The 19,927-nt window shown below is 37.1% G+C and overlaps 7 protein-coding genes across 7 annotated transcripts; 3 read left to right on the forward strand and 4 right to left on the reverse strand.

The window, feature by feature from the left end:
- Positions 1-21: 21 nt before the first annotated feature.
- On the forward strand, positions 22-2,587 carry BDF20DRAFT_913699 (uncharacterized protein; the record flags this gene model as incomplete). Its single annotated transcript, XM_053084102.1, has 5 exons — positions 22-477; positions 1,063-1,243; positions 1,333-1,617; positions 1,686-1,974; positions 2,038-2,587. 5 exons carry the CDS (start codon positions 22-24, stop codon positions 2,585-2,587), a joined length of 1,761 nt encoding a protein of 586 aa, XP_052935648.1.
- A 1,347-nt stretch (positions 2,588-3,934) lies between these two features.
- BDF20DRAFT_906437 (iron hydrogenase) lies at positions 3,935-5,376 on the reverse strand (the record flags this gene model as incomplete). Its single annotated transcript, XM_053083274.1, has 2 exons — positions 3,935-4,040; positions 4,106-5,376. The coding sequence occupies 2 exons, from the start codon at positions 5,374-5,376 to the stop codon at positions 3,935-3,937; spliced, it is 1,377 nt and encodes a 458-aa protein (XP_052935649.1).
- Positions 5,377-8,252: 2,876 nt separating this feature from the next.
- On the forward strand, positions 8,253-8,402 carry BDF20DRAFT_789720 (uncharacterized protein; the record flags this gene model as incomplete). Its single annotated transcript, XM_053076171.1, has 1 exon — positions 8,253-8,402. A coding segment is annotated over one exon (150 nt), but the record flags the coding sequence as incomplete, so codon positions are not given.
- Positions 8,403-10,224: 1,822 nt separating this feature from the next.
- Positions 10,225-10,596, reverse strand: BDF20DRAFT_836181 (uncharacterized protein; the record flags this gene model as incomplete). Its single annotated transcript, XM_053078930.1, has 2 exons — positions 10,225-10,454; positions 10,521-10,596. The coding sequence occupies 2 exons, from the start codon at positions 10,594-10,596 to the stop codon at positions 10,225-10,227; spliced, it is 306 nt and encodes a 101-aa protein (XP_052935651.1).
- A 263-nt stretch (positions 10,597-10,859) lies between these two features.
- On the reverse strand, positions 10,860-12,027 carry BDF20DRAFT_874396 (40S ribosomal protein S17-A). Its single transcript, XM_053081264.1, has 3 exons — positions 12,007-12,027; positions 11,519-11,824; positions 10,860-11,131 (listed from the first exon to the last, which is right to left on the reverse strand). Exons 1-3 carry the CDS (start codon positions 12,007-12,009, stop codon positions 11,009-11,011), a joined length of 432 nt encoding a protein of 143 aa, XP_052935652.1. The 5' UTR covers positions 12,010-12,027; the 3' UTR covers positions 10,860-11,008.
- A 673-nt stretch (positions 12,028-12,700) lies between these two features.
- Positions 12,701-15,004, reverse strand: BDF20DRAFT_821151 (glycoside hydrolase superfamily; the record flags this gene model as incomplete). Its single annotated transcript, XM_053077591.1, has 6 exons — positions 12,701-13,685; positions 13,780-14,009; positions 14,141-14,163; positions 14,228-14,618; positions 14,713-14,805; positions 14,888-15,004. 6 exons carry the CDS (start codon positions 15,002-15,004, stop codon positions 12,701-12,703), a joined length of 1,839 nt encoding a protein of 612 aa, XP_052935653.1.
- A 2,884-nt stretch (positions 15,005-17,888) lies between these two features.
- Positions 17,889-18,317, forward strand: BDF20DRAFT_874399 (uncharacterized protein). Its single transcript, XM_053081265.1, has one exon. The coding sequence runs from the start codon at positions 17,927-17,929 to the stop codon at positions 18,125-18,127; it is 201 nt and encodes a 66-aa protein (XP_052935654.1). The 5' UTR covers positions 17,889-17,926; the 3' UTR covers positions 18,128-18,317.
- The last annotated feature ends 1,610 nt before the right edge of the window (positions 18,318-19,927 follow it).

Below are 19,927 nucleotides of genomic sequence, written 5' to 3' on the forward strand. Positions count from 1 at the left end.
TTGCTTTATTACACGTTAAACATGTTCAAAAATCCTCTTCTTTTCACTATCCTGCTTATTTGCTATTCCTTAACAGCATGTATTGTTGTTGCCCTTTCTGAAAAAAGCATTCAAACCATTTTGAAAAAACACAATGACTTCCGCATCAAACATCACGCTCCTAGTCTTAAATGGGATACCACTTTAGCTTCTTATGCACAAAGGTGGAGCAATAAATGTCAATTTAACCATTCTGGTGGCCCTTATGGCGAGAATTTAGCTAGTGGCTATCGTAGCTGGGCTGATGTTGTCGACGCCTGGTACGGAGAAGTAAAAAAATACGATTTCGACAAGCCTACAGGATTCTCAGCAACGACTGGGCATTTTACCGCTGTGGTGTGGAAGTCGACCACGAAAATCGGATGTGGTGTCAAAACCTGTAGAAATCTCAATGGAGCCAAAATTTATACTTGTTCGTACGAGCAACCGGGTAATATTGTAGGAAGCAATAACATGTATTTTATTGAAAACGTTTTGGTGCCTTAAAAACCATTTGTGCATGTATCTATCATTTGTCTGTAAAATAAACGTTTTTGCATTTCACTATTTTGCTACTCTATAATTGCGTACCGAAATTTTTGGCCTTGGTGATCCAAATCAAAAATTTATGGCATCTATTCGCCCCTTACGATACTCTTCAGTTGCAGCTGTACCTCCTCTTTCATTTCGAAGCATAGACAGCAGGAAACGATTAAAATACTTGCAATTTGAGTACATATTATTGGCTAGATAGTGTTGTACACACCTGCCCTTTTCTTTGTACTTATATATTTTTTGGTTTTTGTTTTTGTGCGTTTGTGCTTCACTCTCCTAATTTTCATTTTCATTTTTTGAACAAATAACTCTTTCCCTTCCTTTTTGAATACAGATTCAATCATTGCTAAGTACTGTCCTTCTATTTACAAACGATTAAAGAAACTCTCGAAGAATTTAGGAAAAAATGGTAATATCGAAAAATTGCACCACAGCAAATGATACGAAGTGTAGTAATTGTTTGACAGATTTTCCTACTTAACACTAAAGTGTTGTGGAGGCAACCGAGGGCCCAAATGGAAAAGAGAAATTGTCAAAGATCATAAATTCGACTATATTGACCTGAAAGAGTTTTATGATCCTTCCTGTACAGCACGAATAGCCTACCTGATCATGTATATACTTATTTTAAAAGGCTTTTTGGTTTATGTAGCAGATTTATGGACAGCTGGTAAAATATTATGACACATTAAACGTAGATCTGGAGGGCACAATCTTTTCGAAACTAAACAATTGAGAAACTACCAGTGTCTTTATTAGTTATTGGCAACTCCAGTATTAATGCAGATGCCTCTATCCCGCCAGATGTAGCTAAATGGATCTTCTTGGGTGCCATTCTGATATCGTTTGTATTATTATTTTGGGATATTAGGAAAGCTCGAGGCATTATAGAATCAAGGGACATCTCATTAAACTTTTTCTCGGTTATTGCCAATCGCTGGTATTCTACGAAAGACTACAAATATTTCTGTTTATTTCGAAGGATTGAAAAGTCACGAAAGTCCGTTGATTCTATAGCTATATTTGTTTTCTTTACCTTGAAAGGTACTCGTGTATACTAAAAACGAACTCTAGCTTTCTGTATTACTGATCACTCCATGCAATAAAACTAGGGTGGAAGAAGATATTGTTGGCTGAAGCACCTAGACAAGTGATCAACGTTGTCACTTTGAAAACGATTATACCCAAATGGATTCAGATCAACAATGGATTAATTATATCGAATGAAAGCTTAGGAAAAAACACGGTTCAGCGATTGATGACAGGAACAATGATCTTTTCAACTGCCATTTTTGCAATGTCATTTATCTTATTATGTGCCGCCGCAGTAATTTATTTACCTGTTCTATGTCATATACAAGGAAATTTAAAAGAGTATTGCTGTCATAAAGTCGACAAAAGGTAAGGGGACAGTACAGCTGATCATCGCTTCTACAAATCGTACTTAATATCTTGCGTTGCTAGAATTGAAGAAGTGCTCAGAAAACAAGCACGTAAGAGGATCGAGAAACATAAGCAGTTGGAAGAACGACTTAAAAATTCAATATCTGTCCACAATGGAAAGAGCAAGAAGACAGCTGGCAATAGAAAGAAGAAATATGATATTGAAATGCAATCGTTGCCTCAACCAACTCTGCCCAACTTACCGGTGGATACACCTTATACTAGTACACCTTATACTACTTCTTCACCTTACAGCAACGGCATAGTAGACTATAACATTCATCAACATTTACCGCAGTATCATCAATACCATTATACTACTTCTCCTTCACCTCAGCATCATCATCAACAGCTCCCACTCCCACCACTCCGGCGAAATAACAGTTTCACGTCCATTAGCAGTGACCAATTGGCCCTAACGGCTCATGCTCAAGGCGAACCTTATAGCCATTATGATTATAATCATATGTCTCCATCACCTTTACCAGCAATGCAGCAACAACAGCATTATTATCAGCAGCAATCACAACAACAATATGACAAGTATCAACATTATCAAGGCTATTACTAGTCAAAACATGTTAAGACGATGTAAAGTATTTATTAATGTAACACACTACACTTATATTTTCTCCTTCCTTAAGATAATGTATTCTCGCCCGAGTGAGCTATTATACATTTATATACATCCAGTACGTTTAAAAGATTTATGTACGGCATAGATGAAGTACAAAACTTTGATAAATGTGCTAAAGAACAGATAAATAAAGGAACACTTCCTTAAAGTAGTCCTCGGCCAAGACACAATAACTGCTGTATTACTTTACCATCTTAAAACTTTGTATTTTAATTAGAAAATATGGGCACTTAATGATATACTGCCATTTAGCAAACATTTACCCTTAGGCACATTGAAATCCAAGCCAATGACTGCATATCCTAATTCCATAGGTTCTGTAGTAGGCTCAGTAATAATGTCTAGGCTTGAGGCTCTTTTGTAGGCCGCGCAATAATTCTTCATGGTTTTAACATTAGGGAGATTTGTAAGCTTAAATTTTGTGGTTGCTTTACTGTCGTTTGTCGTTTTACAAATGAAGAACTGTACTCCATTAGGAGAAAGTCGTTGCTGTCATGACTGATGTATAATGCTATTATGCATTCTTTCAAAATAATAAGAGCAATTAAGAAAGTAATGGGCAAAAAGCTTCATATGTTAAACGGTTTTGTTATTTTGGAAGGTATCATTTCTTCACCACATTTTCATGATTCAGTCGCTTTAGCAAGGCGACCTCAGCCAAATGCAAATTTCCCTCGGTTTCAGACAATTGGATTTCCTTAGCGACAATTGCTGGGGTTGGTATATGCTCAGCATCATTTACAACTATAAAGCCACCCTCAAGGATTTTGGCAATCTTTTGGTAAGGAGGAGAATTGCCAACGTCCTCCTCACCATCGTTACGTTTTCTCTTGTCGCCGCCAGCGGCAACAGTACCACTATGCACAACGCAAAAAGTTTGTGATAGGAAGCACGTACGGATATTTTCCTGCTTTGTTTCAGCTAAATTTCGCCACTTACAGTCCTCCTGCAGAAGCGTATGCATAGCGAAGTTGCTTCAAAGCGCGGCCTTCCTTATCAGCAAAGAATGACTATAAATATCAAAAGCGGCATCAGTCACAAAGTTATTTGGGAGTCGTTCTACAAAAAGTAATGCATCCTAGAAATTTTAGTTAGCATTTCACAGCTGCTCTGTAGGGGCTTTTATTGCTTGTTATTTTATGAAAGACGTTATGAAATTTTTATATTATGTACAAAGGAAATAGTGTGAAGTGAAAAAGTAGTAAATGTAGGGATATAAGAGATTGTCTACGAATAATTTTACAGTATAAATATAAATAAGGCGGGATTATAACAGGTATTTTACCATTTAGTGGCGAGTGGGTTAGCAAAGTTATTGGTAACAGCATGATATTGTGTTCGCAGCAAGCGTTTTGCTCGTTCACCGGAAGGGTTACCAATCCAATCACTATCAAAAGGTAAGAAAAATATTAGAAAAAGATTTCATAAAACTCACAATAAGCCACTAATTACCTGTAGATGGCCTTTATAACCTCATTATCTTCAGGCTTGACACCTTCGGGTGATCTATAAATATTCTCTACTTGAACAACCCAGTCTTTAGCGTTCATTATTTTTGTTTCTCCATCGCCGGGAGGTAATTGACCGCCACCATTAGCACATCCACCAGGGCAAGCCATAACTTCTACATAATGATACACACATTTTCCGCTTTTCACCTTACGTACAATATTTTGAATATTTCGGAACCCGTAAGCTGTCGCAAATCTGAGTACGACTTTACCTTCTTCATTAACAAGAAGATATTCTTTCACATCCGAATTTTTACCCGTCTTGACAATAACACGAGGTGATTCTGTTGTAAGGGGATCTGCAGGTACATCAGCGATATTGAATAACTCAAGCGCCGCCCTAGCAAAAATATATTCCAAGGCACCACCTGATGACGAACCTGCGATACCATAAAGCACCTCTTCACCAGTAGTAGGGTCTACTTTGATTTTGTTGATAATATCGTCAATAACCGCTTCAGGCAACGTAGAAAAATCCAAATCTTGTTCCTTCAACAAATTCTCGATTTCAATTGTAGCTAATACGCAATCCACTTCTCTTGTATCATATTCCTCCACGTAAAAATCGGGTCGGCTTGCCTCTAACTTTTTGTCAAAGCAAGGCATAATGCAAACATGATAAATTTGATGTGGTAGTCGCCCTATCTTCTTTGCAAAATAATCTTTCACTAATGAGCCCATCATTTGCTGAGGCGATTTGGCGGATGTGATTAACGGTAGCACTTCACCATGAGTTTTTTCTGCATAACAGATCCAACCAGAACAAGATGAGGCTAGCATTGGCATATATTCATTCGGTAATTCCTTATTCTTATCGTTCCGAGCTCCAGCTCCAGCCCTTCTCCTCGTACGTACTTTTGGTTTATCCTCGTCGTTGGCTTTATCTACTTCTTGTTTGGCTGCTTCTAAAATGTCACCCCCATTTTCCATGTAATGCTTGAAGCGATCAATGAATTCTCTAGAAGCCTCTGCCAATGATAAATCTTGTGTGAAAGCCGTATCAAAAACATGATGGGCACCTAAATGGTTTTTGAAGAAATACACAAGTTTGCGGTGCACTTGCAGAGGTGATAGGTTGTACTTTGCTGCGAAAGATGCTCTGGATTGAGGACTGATAGATATTACAACAGTTCGGTAATCTTGAGGTCGATTTTCCTTTAACGCTTCCTTATTATTTGCTAGTACTTTAAATAGTTCATCTTTAGATTGCATTGAGATTAAAACACTTTCTGCTGAAGTAACGCAACCACTATGGATAAATGATACATTCGCAGTTTGTAATTGTAGCAGCCAAAAAATACAGATGAATAAGCCTTGATATCGTACCTGCAAGCTAAGCAGTCATTCAGTGTTATTGTTGCTTTCTCTAACTTTTCTTCCTCGCCGTCTTGAGAAATTTCGTAAACAGCACCATCGCTGTCAACTTTGATCTCTGTCTATAAAAGTATTGTAAGTTAGATTTAGCATAAAACAAATTCAATTCAAATCTGCTTAAACTTACTGGTCCTTTATCTTCTGATTTCTGAATCTCAACAGGTTTAATACAAGCCTGCGAAGGAGCGATATAATCGTTTAAGTCGGTGAGTACAAGGGCAGAAGAAAACGCCATTGTAAATGTATGACTAATGTAAGTGAGTGTGGAGCAAAGAACAAAAAAGTTGATTTTGTTCGATTCAATCGTCCTTTCTAAAGAGATCCGAAAAGTAATTAAAAGACTTCTTAGCCAATCAAAATTAAAGCACTGTGTTTCTAAACAAAAAAAGAATGTTATCCCAAAACTTTCTTTTCAAAAATATCTGCTAAGCCTCTCCCCACTTACTGAAGTAAGAACTTAGGAACCCAACGTCTATGTTAGTTTTGGTTCGATTCTTAGCCACAAAAACTGAATATAAATGCAATAAGCAAAGCTGTATAGTAGACGGGCTCTTTCAGAGCAGCAATTTTGAAATTCCGCAGGATCATTCAGCAACATATGTTTTCAAAAAGCGCATCGTCCTTCTCCACCCCCTAAAAGCAGCAAAGCATGAAAACTGGCACCTAATTTTTTTGGATTGATATGCGGCAGTGGAAATGAATTATATTTTCTGCTCAAAAGGTCTTCTGTATCAAATGCCTGTGCTAACATTTATTATAAAAGCTGAAGCAGATAATGGGGAGTTCAGATGGTTTAGATAATGATTCCCGAGAATTTCTCTTTAAACATGCTTGACTTTTGTGATAATACCGACTCAAGATGAGAATAGCTAAAGCATCTTCTTAGTAATGATATCACAGTAATGCTTCTTCAGAGGTAATGCTTTTTGCTGTAAAACTGACTGACGTTTATGCTTCGATACACTAGTACTCTATATTGGTGGCATTCCTTCAATGCCATTAGCTAGTAAAATACTGCTTTGCTGAAACTTTATTCATATTTTCATTTAATGCTTACATGTGGCCCTATTCGCCAGAATTACTAAGTTGTCAATTCCAATAAAATTGTATCACCAGTTTCATAAAGAGAATCACCATCAAATTACCGTAAAATATTTGCATTGAGACGGCGTTAAATCATTGTATTTAGTTTGCACCATCTTTTCTACTGTTCTTATCAAAACGCGCGGATTTCGAAGTTTGTCATCAATTTTATATATGTATTTTTTATATTTTACTGTTATGTGTGAAGACTGAATATACAAATCAGTTTGCAAGGAGTAACTCACAAATGCGATCTATACATATTCTAATTGTAAAGACTCCATTTATTTATTTTGCAGTTAGTACTTGACGTATCGTATGTAAAATTACTTATATATAGTCTCTATAATGCATAACAATTTTATGTAATAATGATACAATTTCTGGCTTCTTGTACCAAAAGGCACTCGGCAGTTTTCATAATGCATTCATCATTTTCAGTTCGAAATTACGTTTCGAATTCGCATACATACTAAAATTATGCATTTTTGAAGAAACTGCTGATGTGATTGAGGAACACGATGCATATCGCCGTGACGAAGAGTAATAAGGAGAGGCTTTTTTTTTTTTTTTTGTTGTTCAAGAACTTTCTACAAAAGGATTAACTTTAGTCCATTCGATCTGATTAAAGTTGAGGGATTTAGGGTTTCATCATAGCATGCACACAATAGGAGCCCGTCTTACACATCCCCACAACGTAAGTTATACAGATATAAAAAACAAACTTTATATATTCAGAAATAGTCGATCTCTTTTTCTCTTTTCAGTACCGTGAAACCACATACCTAACCTGCAAATCATTACTCAAAATGGAACCATCATCGTTCTGTTATTTTAGCTTTCCTCGCTACTCTACTACTAAAAACCTATATACTACTGTAACTCTCGAAGGATCTAATGACAGCAATACCTTGTTTGATAAATCGAATAACTGTTATCTACCGTATCAGCAAGATGATTTTGGAATGCCTGGCGATACGACTTACAATTTAGTACCTACAACAAATAATGCCAGCCACTTAGTGAACGTAGACAATAAAGCTCAAATTTACAATGATCAAAGTGCATTATCTGAATCTAACTATGCCGTGCACACCGTAGAAGCCATAGATTCTCCTACATTTTTGCCAGATAGCGCGGCTTTAGACTATTACATTACACAGCAACAGCAGCACTACAAACCGATATTAGCATCTTCCTATTCCGAAACTAATAATTATAGTGATAGCATGTCTATTGGGGTTAAAGGTCTTGTCAAGTCGCATGTGCTTCCAATAAATTCCTTCCCTGACCATGATTCGCTGCAACACCAGTCAGCCTTTACAATACAGAAGCAACAAACTATTAATAATGCGGGGAAGAACCCCTCCTCATCTTGCCCACCTACTTATAAACAAAAAGCAACACCAGAATCAAGCTACGATAATCGCTCCAATAATACTAAATGCGGGAGGAAAAGGAAATTTAAGTCTTCCCTTACAGAAGCATCGTGCACTGCCAACAGCGGCGATCATTCAATATCATCAAATGTCAGCAGTAATAAGCCAATATTAGCCCATAACGATAAGACCAAGCAAGAACGTACTACTGACTCTCGTACCACTTCTTCCACTCATGACAATGTCACAATTTGCGCTAATTGTCTAACAAAAAATACGCCCTTGTGGCGAAGGGATCCACGGGGTCAGCCACTTTGTAATGCTTGTGGTTTATTTTTAAAATTACATGGTACAGAAAGGCCTATGAGTCTTAAGACGGATATTATCAAAAAGCGGAATAGAACAAACGGATACCAACAACAATGGAAGGGAGAAAATACTGTTATTGATCCTAATGCTTTCGTAAACTGTACTAGTACCCTCACAAGAACGCCGTCTGACAAGGCCATCGCTTTTGTCGCTACTAATACGTCTAACATACTAGTTTGTGACCTTCGATGTTGCAATCCAGCGTATTATTCTTATAACAGCAACGATAGCAAGAGACGGAAAAGCCTTCAGTTTGATACGGATTCAATCAGTTCATTGACCTCTATGACATCGTCTTCGTCGTCGTCAACATCGCCGATACCATTCATATCACCCTCATTGGCAGGAAACCCCCAAAAAGATATCACTCGCTCTTTTGTGAATTATTCCTTGCTGGAAAGCCTAGAGCAGAATATACCCTGCTATTACTATTATAATTCAATTGTGCATGATCCTCCCCGCAGCCAATATGTTCCCATCAGTCATACTTAAAGGAGAAGGAGAAGAAGTATCGCTACATCAAGGAACAGCAGCTGTCACTACTACCAGCCCCATAACTTTACTTTCTACAATTATAACGAACAGAGCGATGCTTAATAACTCCTCATTTTTGACTTTTTATAATGTATACATGTACATTCTGTTCTGCTCTTCATGTTTTAATTTTTTTTTCGAAAGAGAGAGAGAAAAAAAAAAAGAAAAAAAAATTTAACAAATATCAACAATACTTTTTCTTATTTCATAAGTTCGTTGCGAAACTTTAGTAGAAGATTGACTTTCTTGAAACATGCTCGTTTGCTTTTACAGAAGGACCTCAAGCTTTCTAATTTTTGCTGTTTTTCCATGACAGAGTATAACACAGCTCACCATTTATGTACCCCTCGTTAAGTACAGCGATCCTCACGGAAGAGGCATGTTATTCTTGTGTGCTATAGAATAACATAGAAACATGTTGATTTTAGAAATAGCCTGGCTGTAGTTCTTCCATCATCATATGTTACATACAATAAACCAGAAGGTGTGAGAATTGTGGAAGTTCTGCAACCTCTAGTTTGTGTAGATTTATACGCAGAACTGTTCTTAATATCAAAGATGGTTAAATTAAATGCAGGAACGACCAAAAAGGCCTTATATTATAGCACTCATAAAGGGTTGGGTAAGGAGAATGGAAAAAGAAAAAGGACTGTGAAGATGAGGTTCCTGCATTGACATACAACGGAAAAGATTCATGATATCTCAAGCGTTAGATAATCGTTATACTAATCAGATAGAAAAGGAGGAGTTGTTGGTTTAAGCTACTCACTGGTGTCGGATGCTACAAGGTATAACACCAAAGATAGAACATTGTAGCGAACGACGTGTATTATGCCTGACGAATTATTACGGGTAAGACAAGATCTGAATAAGCGCTTTATAATGATTACAAGCGTATGGATCGTTTGAAATTTATTTTATGTTATCAGCACTTATCCTTTTGCAGTCGGTCCAACGCTAAAGAGCGGCTAATATTAACTCAAAGGACGGGATATTTTTCCTGCAGTTTGATACCTTTAACAATTTCTATTCATTCAGTGTTGATTTCAATACGCTACTCGTTAAAACGCTTTTCAAAACCGTTCACAGAATGCTGTACAAAAGCATAGAAGATGAATGGAAGGTAATTAGGCCTTGCTTGTCCTCAAACTTACAACGTTTGACTTTGTTCTTCAACAATTGCCCAAAACTGCTCGATTGGGTTGAGCTCCAAAGAACAGGGTGGAAGGTAAAAAGGCTTATAGCTTCTCTTCTTTAGCAGTGTAAATAAACGCATTATCCACAACTGTAATGGCCCTTCATCTTGGAGAAACAGTCTATCTCATCGAAAGTTTTTCAAAATATATAACGCAATGGCCAGTAACAGTCCCATCAAGCGCAGACTATTTGTTACTAGATGGCGCTTTGCTTTTATGATATTAAAAATAATTGTAACGCGTTTGTACCTTCCACTTGAGGGTTTCAAAGCCACATGATGGATACAGCTAATTTTAGAAGAAATGGCACTCAGAGTCATGCGAAATACCGCTCTCGTAAAAGCGGTTACAATAGCTATATTGCTACTAAAGAACGATATTTACATTTTCTGAATTCATTGAATTCAACTAAATCTTTTACCAAACCAAGGAATAGACATGAAACATCCGCCTTTTTCTAATGGCGTTGAAACAACTGTAACATTGATACTTAACATTAGGACAGCCCTTGCTAGACTGGCTTTATGCGTCCACTACGATCACTACTTGATTGTCCCGTTTTTCTTAACCTAGTCTGCATTGTAATCCCTTATCCTTTTTTTTTCCCTAGTACCTTTTAGGGATTTTTGATTCCTGCACGTATTTTGACCTGCCCAGGGCAATTTTCTGATATGTAATTTATCTGTATGCCCATTGGGTTAAAGATTATTCAATAAAATCATGTTTAATCGTAACATTGATACTTTAAATGTCAAATCACACGAGGTAGAATGAATTTCATGGTATAATCCAACATAAGCAAATATTTACACTCTTTCGCTATTTATTATAGGATAACATATACATTTTCAATCAATAGATAAAAAAGACGTAAATGGAAGATACTACTAAGTAGTCTTAGGCTACAATTTAAGCAGTCTTGTTGCGAGGGGCACGAGGACCACGAGTGTTGTTGCGGGGAGCATTGTTTGCAACGGGAGCAGTAACGCTGACACCAGGAAGGTTATCAAAGTTGATAGCCTTAAGCAAAGCCTAAATAAACAGAATTCAGCGATTAGGTTCGCGTTGAAGTGTAAAAAGATCTTGACACCTTCAAAAAAATAGTAAAGAATTTTTTTGAAACGAAATGGCCATCGAAAGATCTTTTTCACTGACTACACACGAACTTTTTTAAGAGTTTCCCTTGCTACTTCTTTAAAACCGCAGATTATCTAATCCAAACCCTCAGGTAAAAAGAGCATTGATCCCCTTACAGATAGACTGATTTTGAACAGCATAGAACCTGGGCCTGAAGAAGTGAGGGAAACAAATAAAAAAATCCGGGCGATCCAAAAAACTACTCTTATTTGTTTCTTTTATATTTTCTTTCAAAGGTGCCGCAAATCTAGTGTCCCATTCATATTGAATTAAATAGCTTACCTCAGTTTCGGGATCAATTTCAATGTGAGTGGTATCCAAAGCAGAGAATTCGGGAACGTAGTTGTCACGACGTTCACGCTCCTCTTCTTGTAATTTGAAGGAGATACCACGAACAGGGCCGCGAGAGATACGCTTCATCAAGTGAGTGGTGAAACCAGCGATCTTGTTACGAAGACGCTTGGATTGAATGATGGAGACTTCATCAAGAATCTTCTTGTTGACTTGGAAATCAAGAGTGAGGCGAGGATAATACTTTTCGATAAGAACACGAGAAGCTTTCTTGACAGTCTTAGTTCTAACGCGACCCTACATTTCGAACGATATTTGATAATGGTCAAATTAATATACACCTTCATAATTCGAAAGATGACTCTGAATGATTTGTATTTATCCCAGTTTATTCAAAAGCACCATCTACAAACAAAGCTTCGTCCTCTGTGTACGGATGCTTAATAGATGGATGCTTTGGACTGAATGAATTATCTTACCATTTTTTTTTAATATTATATCTTAATAAAGAGGAGGATTTCAATGAGATGTAAGCTATAGCTCTTTTTTTTCAAAGGCTGAATTTCGAATTTTGCTCGAACAGTATAGCTGTCGGACCGCCAAAAGCAAAAGTTCTGGCTCGCAATGCAGCAGTATAAACAGCTTTCTCAATTTTTGGTGGAAAGTGCAAATTTAGCTCTTTTTGTAAGACCCAGCTCTACAACCTCCGTTTGAGATTGTTTTGCACGGGTTAAAATCAAACGAATCAAAAGGCGTGATAGGAAATAATAGCCATAAAGCAGCAGCTTTTACTGTTATTAAATTCTTTACAATGAATTTAAAGTCGAAAAGTGTATTTAGTTGTGTTTATTGATATTGATGTAATTCAATTTAATATGTCTAAATCTTTGAAAAGTATAGAATAAAGACGCTTCTCAGAAAAATGATGAATCATCATGAGAAGTTTTATAAATTATTGTTTGATTTACGCGCAAGTCAAACAATTTTAATTATAGCAGATATAGACAATGGTGATGGAAATATGGTACAAAAAAAAGAATATACAGAAGCGAAAAAAAAAGAGAATAATAAGAGCAGAGAAAATACATTAATGAACATGTAATTGGTAGTAAAGATGAGTCAATGATGGTATATGGTTCAAAGGAACAAGGGAAGAAGGTGCATTTGATTATTCTACATGGTCTTGAAAACTTCGGGATATGACATGTCACAAAGATGAGGGTTGCTAGCGCACCATAAAGGTTGTAATGCTTCGGCTTTAATGCCTCTCTTCAGCATACGATATCGCCAATCAAACAATCTGAAGCCAGCATCGCTTAAATCACGCTTCAACTTCCTGTCTTCATCACTATAACGACCAGACCATAAGACTTCCCCAGCAGCAGAAGCTCTAGGCCAGAGCCTCATATCCAAAGAGGCATCATCTGTTTGTTCAGCCCATAAAGCAACCTCACCTCCCAACACATTCTTGGCTTCCGAATCAGTAAGGTTGAAGGTCAAGTCATAACTATAGATACGTTGCCATGACTTGAAAGGGCTGCACCAATCACCTCCTCCACCACCAAAGTTTTGAGTCACAAATTGACCATCGGCATCAAGCCCTAACTCATCAAATAATTCAACGACCTTTTCAGGAGTCTCAGGCTTGATTTGTTCGTCATAACTGTCGTCGTTCGTTTCCCAGCCGCTATGTCCACAGTCAAGATACCAAAAATTGGCATCTGAAGCAATGACCTTATAACCTTGCTTGATAGCGGTACGTATAGGGTGTGTCCAAACTTGCAATACGACATCTTTGGAGATAGGCAGCTTATCGGTTGTGGCAGGATCTTCCCAAATGACCGTGGTTTTGTTAAGCTTGTTGATCATATCGATTTCTCTCTGAAGGAACGTGTTCAGAAGATCGGGTCCAGTAACATTGTTCTTTTGCATATAATCGCGAACAGAAGCGTCTTTTTCCCAGCAGTTGTAGACGGGTTCATCACCGCCGCCGTGATACCAACTATCGGGGAACATGGAGGCGACCTCATCAATTACTTTGTTCACGAGTTCATAAGTTTCATCTCTAACAGGGTTGAGTTGACCAGTACCGGGTTCAGCGGCATATCTTTTCTCCCATTCATTAGAAGGATCCATATAATGAATGCCATGACATGTACTTAAAAAAAGAACAAACAAAAAACAAACAACCAAGTCAGAAAAGAAGATCAATAAACATACTCATACACAATAAGGTAGCTGATGCTACTTACATAAGCTCTTTGTGTGAGAGAGCCCATGAACCTGTGTGGGCAGGCATATCAATTTCGGGAATAACACGAACGCCGCGTTTATAAGCATATGCAACAACCTTTTTTACATCTCTGGGAGAGTAAATCAATCTTCTTTGATGTAATCTATATGCACCTTCTTCAGCAAGTTCAGGAGTATTTTTGAGTTTCAATGGAAAACTTTGAGAATCAGTTAAATGCCAATGAAAGATCTGTTAAAAATAAGGAGAAGAGGGTAAGTGAGTGTTCGTTGAAAGTAGAAAAGCCGAAACTTGTTGTTTTCAAAACTTACATTCATCTTATTATAAGCTAAAGCATCAATTGTACGAAGAATATCCTTGACAGGAAAGTAGTTTCTAGCAGTATCTGTTACCGAGGAAAAGAACGTCAATTAAATTATTCTAAACTCGAGTAATACTATAAAAATTACCTAACATTAAACCTCGGTGAGGGAATAAAGGAGCATCTTCAATCTTTATAGGAGCATCAGGAATAATAAGACCATCAAAATCCTCATTATGATTATCTTCTTGTTCGTCTTCATCGTTGTCATCATAAATTAGATCACGGCCCTCTTCATCTTTTTTAGGTCGAGCTTGGATCAATTGAGAGAAAGTTTCAAGGCCACGAATAGCACCCCAAATAGTGTTGGCTTCAAGAGTAGCAGATTCTTTATTGACAGGAATATGGAGTTTGTAAGATTCATCAACACCGTACTCAAGAGGCTGATCCAGATCATCCACCTTAATTTCTAAGGACTCCAATGCAGTTGTAGATGTGGTTTTGTGATGGGTGCCATTGTTAGGAAAAGGCGCTTGCACCTGTACAGTGAAATGAACCATGTTCATTATTAACATAAGCAAAGTATTAATTGATATACATATTGTTTTGAAGAAGAAAAAAAAAAAAACGTACAGGAATCCATCTTTCTGAGGTAATGATTTGCGTATAACGATCAATAGCATCTTGAAGATAATCTGAGTCAGGACCATATATTTCAAAATCACTCTAATCGTAAGTGTAATATGTTAGATCAACAGTAATACAAAAAGATACTACGGATAAATACAATAGATTTATGAATACGAACATCAAGTAAAATATCTGTTTTTCCTGTCTTGAGTGTACGAGGAATAGGCCATAAGAAAGTTGTTGCAAGCGTAGGAGCAACTAGTGCTAATGCAGCAGTTAGAGACAAGATTTTCATTATTACAATGAAAAGAATGAGTAGATAAAACGCAAGGAAAGTTAATTAAAAAAGAAGGAAAGAAAGCCTTCAATTTATATAGTGCCATTTTTGGCCTAATTAACCAAAAAGGAAGTTGACGCATTGGGCAACAGCATATTAAGATACCGCTTTTGGGGGAGATAGTCCGTGTTTATTCTCAAAGCAGTAAAGCACCAGAACTGAGAGAATTTGAAATGCAAGAAGCTCGGAAAATAGTGCATGAGTCGCCATACGCATTGTCGAAGGAAAAGATATATAAAGAAAACAAAAGGGCCATAAAAATGCGTATGAAATGAGAATAACCGAGATAATATTATTAAAAAGAAAATATTGTGCTCTTCTTTTGATTAAACTAATTTTGAAAATTTTCTATGGAGTTAATGAAATATTTTGGTAGCTTATGCTGGAATGATACGCAAAAGGGATTATTTTAGGCATAAGTTTCTGTGAAAACGTGTAAAACAAAAAAATTCGAGCTGATGTTTCGGAGCCACTTTTTACCAGCAGCAGAATGTGGCGCAAGATCTGATCGCAAAATGGCTCAAAGAGCAATTATGATCAATACTTGTTGTCATGGTATTTGATAAATAAACCTTTATCTTCTATGCAAACGCGCTATTTTATTGTAATCAAGACGACAAATATTGACAATAACAAGGGTAAAGGCTTAAGAGCCTCATTACCGGAAAAAGACAGATATTCTTTTGGGTAACTTTGTTTCAGATACCCTTTTTTGGTCTGCTTTACTAAAGTTCGAGAAGCAACTTCTAAGAGTGTATTGTACATTTAGTTTACAACAATAAATGAATCACATTATTTACCATGCGATTTCATTTTTTTAATAGATACCGCAAGATGCATGATGCACTGGACAATGTTGCGCTCATCAGTTTTTCTGGTAAACCGAAAGAATTATCTGGATTTGCAACGTGCATGAGAATACGAAAAGAAATGTTCCGTTCCTTTTATGTTTGTTCACTTAGAATTATGAATGTTGGGCTAACATAATATATGGTGTATATCTATTATAGATTGGAATAATAAGCGTTTGTGTGTGGGGGGGGAGCGGACGGGGTGAGTAAGCGAGACCCTTCAAATTACTTTTTAAGGACCGTTTTGTCCAGGCTGCTGTCAGCTATAGTTTATTGATTAAGGGGGAATACGAGCATTGTACAGTTTATAGCAAAACGAAACTATTTCTCTATTTAACTTTCATTGTCTGTCTTTTGCCAGATCTTCGCAACTATTTGTTTCAAATATCTTACTGTTTATTACCGAGTTATCTTAGAAAAAAAAAGTTAAGGAAGCATATCATGAGGTCTAACTTCCAGAAAAAGAAGCAAATAAAAGTAGCCTCCATACAATTAAATGATATTGTCATGGACACTTTTATGTACTCCAATTGATTAAAGCCTTAATACGAGCCTCTATTATCATCGGTCTAAGTCAGCAATGATGGAGAAAGTGAAAGTATGCATTTACATTATACATTTAATTAAGCAGTATAAGCTACCTAAATTAAAATTCCATTGGAATCAATTTAAAATGTTTATCGTTTATGTTATTGTTATCACCATGTATGTTGTCCGTTCTCATGATTCATTACATATTATCTACAACTCCGTTGTGCCGTATTCTTTAAGATATTGCTTTTTTGCAAGTTGTTCACAACCGTAGAGTCTGTTGTTATACATGCTTTATCTTATTCTAAACATACTCACCAAAAGGAAACAATAATGGTGATTCGTCTCCTCTATCTTGCTCAAGTTCTTGATATGATTACAGTTGTTTTAAGAATTCATAAGTTATCAAACAAAGTCAATTTACATGAAGACAAAAAGGTTTGCTTCTACTTTAGTTACTTTTACCGTGAACCTAGTATTATTACAGAATTTAGAAAATTTTCAAAAAATGTTCGTTAGCTTTTTATAATGCTAATAAAGGAACTTTCCAACCAGCTCTTGATTATGCTTGATTAATAAGGTTTACTGATACTGAAGGTTGTTTTTCAAGTATTTAGATTAATAGTAATAGTTTAGCTTATTTGTAATTTTGTTTATAGTTGGGAGAATTGTAAACAAAGTAAATAGTATAGAGTAAACGGTTTATCAGATACTGCTGAATTATTTTGATAAGAAATTTCTTTACTTGAATGTGCTCAGTAATATCTTCTTATTTCATATTCCTTTCCATCATTTCCAACGATTGTTGTTCTTTGGATAGGTTTTCCTGTAATTATTCTATAAAGGTTCCATGAAATCACCGTGACCATGAGAACAAGGAATATTATTATAAGCACCAGTCCATAAGTAGGTATCATCGATTAAAAATTCTTGAACTGGAGGGAGTATGCAAATATTCTACTTGCAGAAAGAAATTTATTTCAAATCTCGCGAGTAACAGCGCTTGGGAAGATAGAAAGGGACATATATAAATGGAGGACAAAGGGTGTACTACCATTGATAGATATTCCTTTTCAAAATTTTTATATGATTTAAAGAATTTTAAATATGGTTATACAAATTGTTTGCGTCTTTTCAGATTTATTCAAATGTGGAAAGTTTTTCTTAATAAGTCTCACTTTGCGTTTTGGTAAGGAGCACTTTGTATTTCCTTACGTTGGTATTTGAGTGTATCAATCAATTCAATCTCTCGACTTTAATTGGATGTATCTAATTATGTACATTTATTCTTTGATTCAAATCACTTGTTCTCTAATTACATAGATGGAATTCTTTTTTATTTTTGCAGTTTCGGCTGATTCTAAAATCTTTCATATCTCAGCATGTTAGTTACAACCACAAAAGGTATGCATAGCATTGTCATTTAGCCTTCCATCGAACTTACCAACGCGTTTTTTGGGCAAAAGATCTATGACATTGGATCCAGGTACTCCGATTGATGCCGGTGCTGACAATGTTTTGGATCTTGTCTGCTAAAAGTTCTATTAATGGTAACAGATGGTGGCAACAATGTTTGATGCCCCGGAGAACTACCTACCTGCTATTCATACTGTCTCCACTCAGGCATACTCATTCGTCAAATAAATCCTTTTGGAAGAACTTCAACAAGACCCTAATTTTGATATTTCTCGCTACGTAATAAGGCCCTCTTTCCGAAGCCTGGCTTTCTATGACGGAGTATATTGGAGGAAAGGGTAAGAAGTGCAGCAACTATCGACAGACGCGCGCTGATCCACCGCCATTTACCTTCAAAGCAGTCAGCTTACCCGATAACCTATTAAATTTGGACAACAAACCCCTATCTACAAAGAGACAAAGTTGGCCGTTGCACATACTAGTAGTATTAAGATGCATTTCAGTAACTGCCTCCGAAAAGCTGTCAACGTTTTTACTGGAGGTCCGAGAAAAAAAACGCACTAGTTACGTGAACCATTGATGAAACACGGAAATTAGGCTGAGGAGTAGACCAATGAGGCAATATCAATAGATCAACCAACCAGCCATACAATTCAAGCTGGCTATCAGCTTACAACATGTTACGTTTAATGCACTCCAGCGCGCCCAGTTTCCTGATCTGGTTAATGCGAAAATGCCCTTGAACCCATCCTCACTTTGTACAACCCACGTTATGCCTTCTGTTCAAGCAGCATTTATTATGATTGTTGTCACGTTCTGACCTCTAAATCATAAAAACATTCTAAGAAACTGTCTGAACTCAGTTATAATACACTGAAGCAAATAAGATTTCAGGAACATTTCAATCTTACTGGCAATCTGGATATATTACAGTGGCGTTGTACAATTCTTTACAGGAACAATATTACGTTTAAAGAAATCTTTTATTACAATATTTAAAACCCAATGAGCACTAAAAATTGCCCAGGGCAGACCCTAAAGTTTCTATAGTATAGACTATGTATTGCTAAAAACCCCTTCGGGAACAAGGATAAAAAGGATTCAATCAGTGGTTGTTGTGTGTGAGGGCTGGGTCAACCATTGTAATAGGGCGTAGCCTAGTGAGGGGTCTGGTGGAGGTGGATTCAATCCATGAAACAAATGATCGAGTTCATAAAGAATGTGGCAAATGGCCGGCCAACGGACGGTCCATGATTGGCGAGTGACGGCTGATCGAGGGGGACGACTGGGAAGTTGATTCAAGAGATTAGACAATGGATCTAGAATTGATATTGTCATCATCAGACGTTGATGCATCTGTAAGCACTGTATGGCATGTTGTTTTGACATGATGGTGTGGGATGATGGAAGCAGAAATTGGAATGACCACCAGGTAGCCATCCAAGACGCCATCGGATGCAGCGGCTACGCTCTTCGCTAGTCATCGGAAGCCAGAGTATAGGGTCTAAGCTGATGGATGTCCGACACGCAGAGAGTAACTTTGAGTTCTGGTGTGGTTGTTGCAGTTCATGTAGGGTTTCTGTTCGAAACTCACGAATGCATTTCTTAAGGACTTTATGATCAATAGACTGTTGTTGTTGAACTCGGTTCCAAATAGGAGAGCGGCTTAGACGAAAATAGGTTGATTTGCTGGATGGACCTTGGATGTAGGGGTGCAGTAAGGTTAGTAGAGCATCGTTTGGTAAGTGGTGAGAACGAAGTATGTATTTAGCCTGGAGAATCGCACAGCGTTCTTTCATGGATGGTAGATCAGCCATGTGGAGCATTACTTTTACAGATGAATGGGACGAACCACCAAAGATCCTTCGAATACAGGTATTTTGGGCCTTCTCTAGTCTGAGGATGTTGGCGGAGGTGAAAGGACATATAGCTGCACCATACTCTAGTTGAGGCCGGATCATTTGAGCATAAAATCGAAGAGCCAAGAGTTTCTCAAAACCATGGTTGTTTAAGCCAATAGAGCTGAGGATATTCATCGTAGCCAATGCTTTCGTGGTATTGATACGGATTAGTTCGTTGGGAT

Source organism: Mycotypha africana, assembly GCF_025528875.1.
Source record: "Mycotypha africana strain NRRL 2978 chromosome Unknown BDF20scaffold_6, whole genome shotgun sequence".
Classification (NCBI taxonomy): Eukaryota; Fungi; Mucoromycota; class Mucoromycetes; order Mucorales; family Mycotyphaceae; genus Mycotypha; species Mycotypha africana.

Excerpts from the sequence above, each read along its gene's own strand:
- BDF20DRAFT_874396 (XM_053081264.1), bottom strand. Across the intron at positions 11,132-11,518 it reads AAATTGATCCCGAAACTGAG|GCTTTGCTTAAGGCTATCAA; the intron begins GTAAGCTATTTA and ends CTGTTTATTTAG.
- BDF20DRAFT_874399 (XM_053081265.1), top strand. The coding sequence starts at position 17,927 with ATGCCGGTGCTGACAATGTTTTGGATCTTGTCTGCTAAAAGTTCTATT.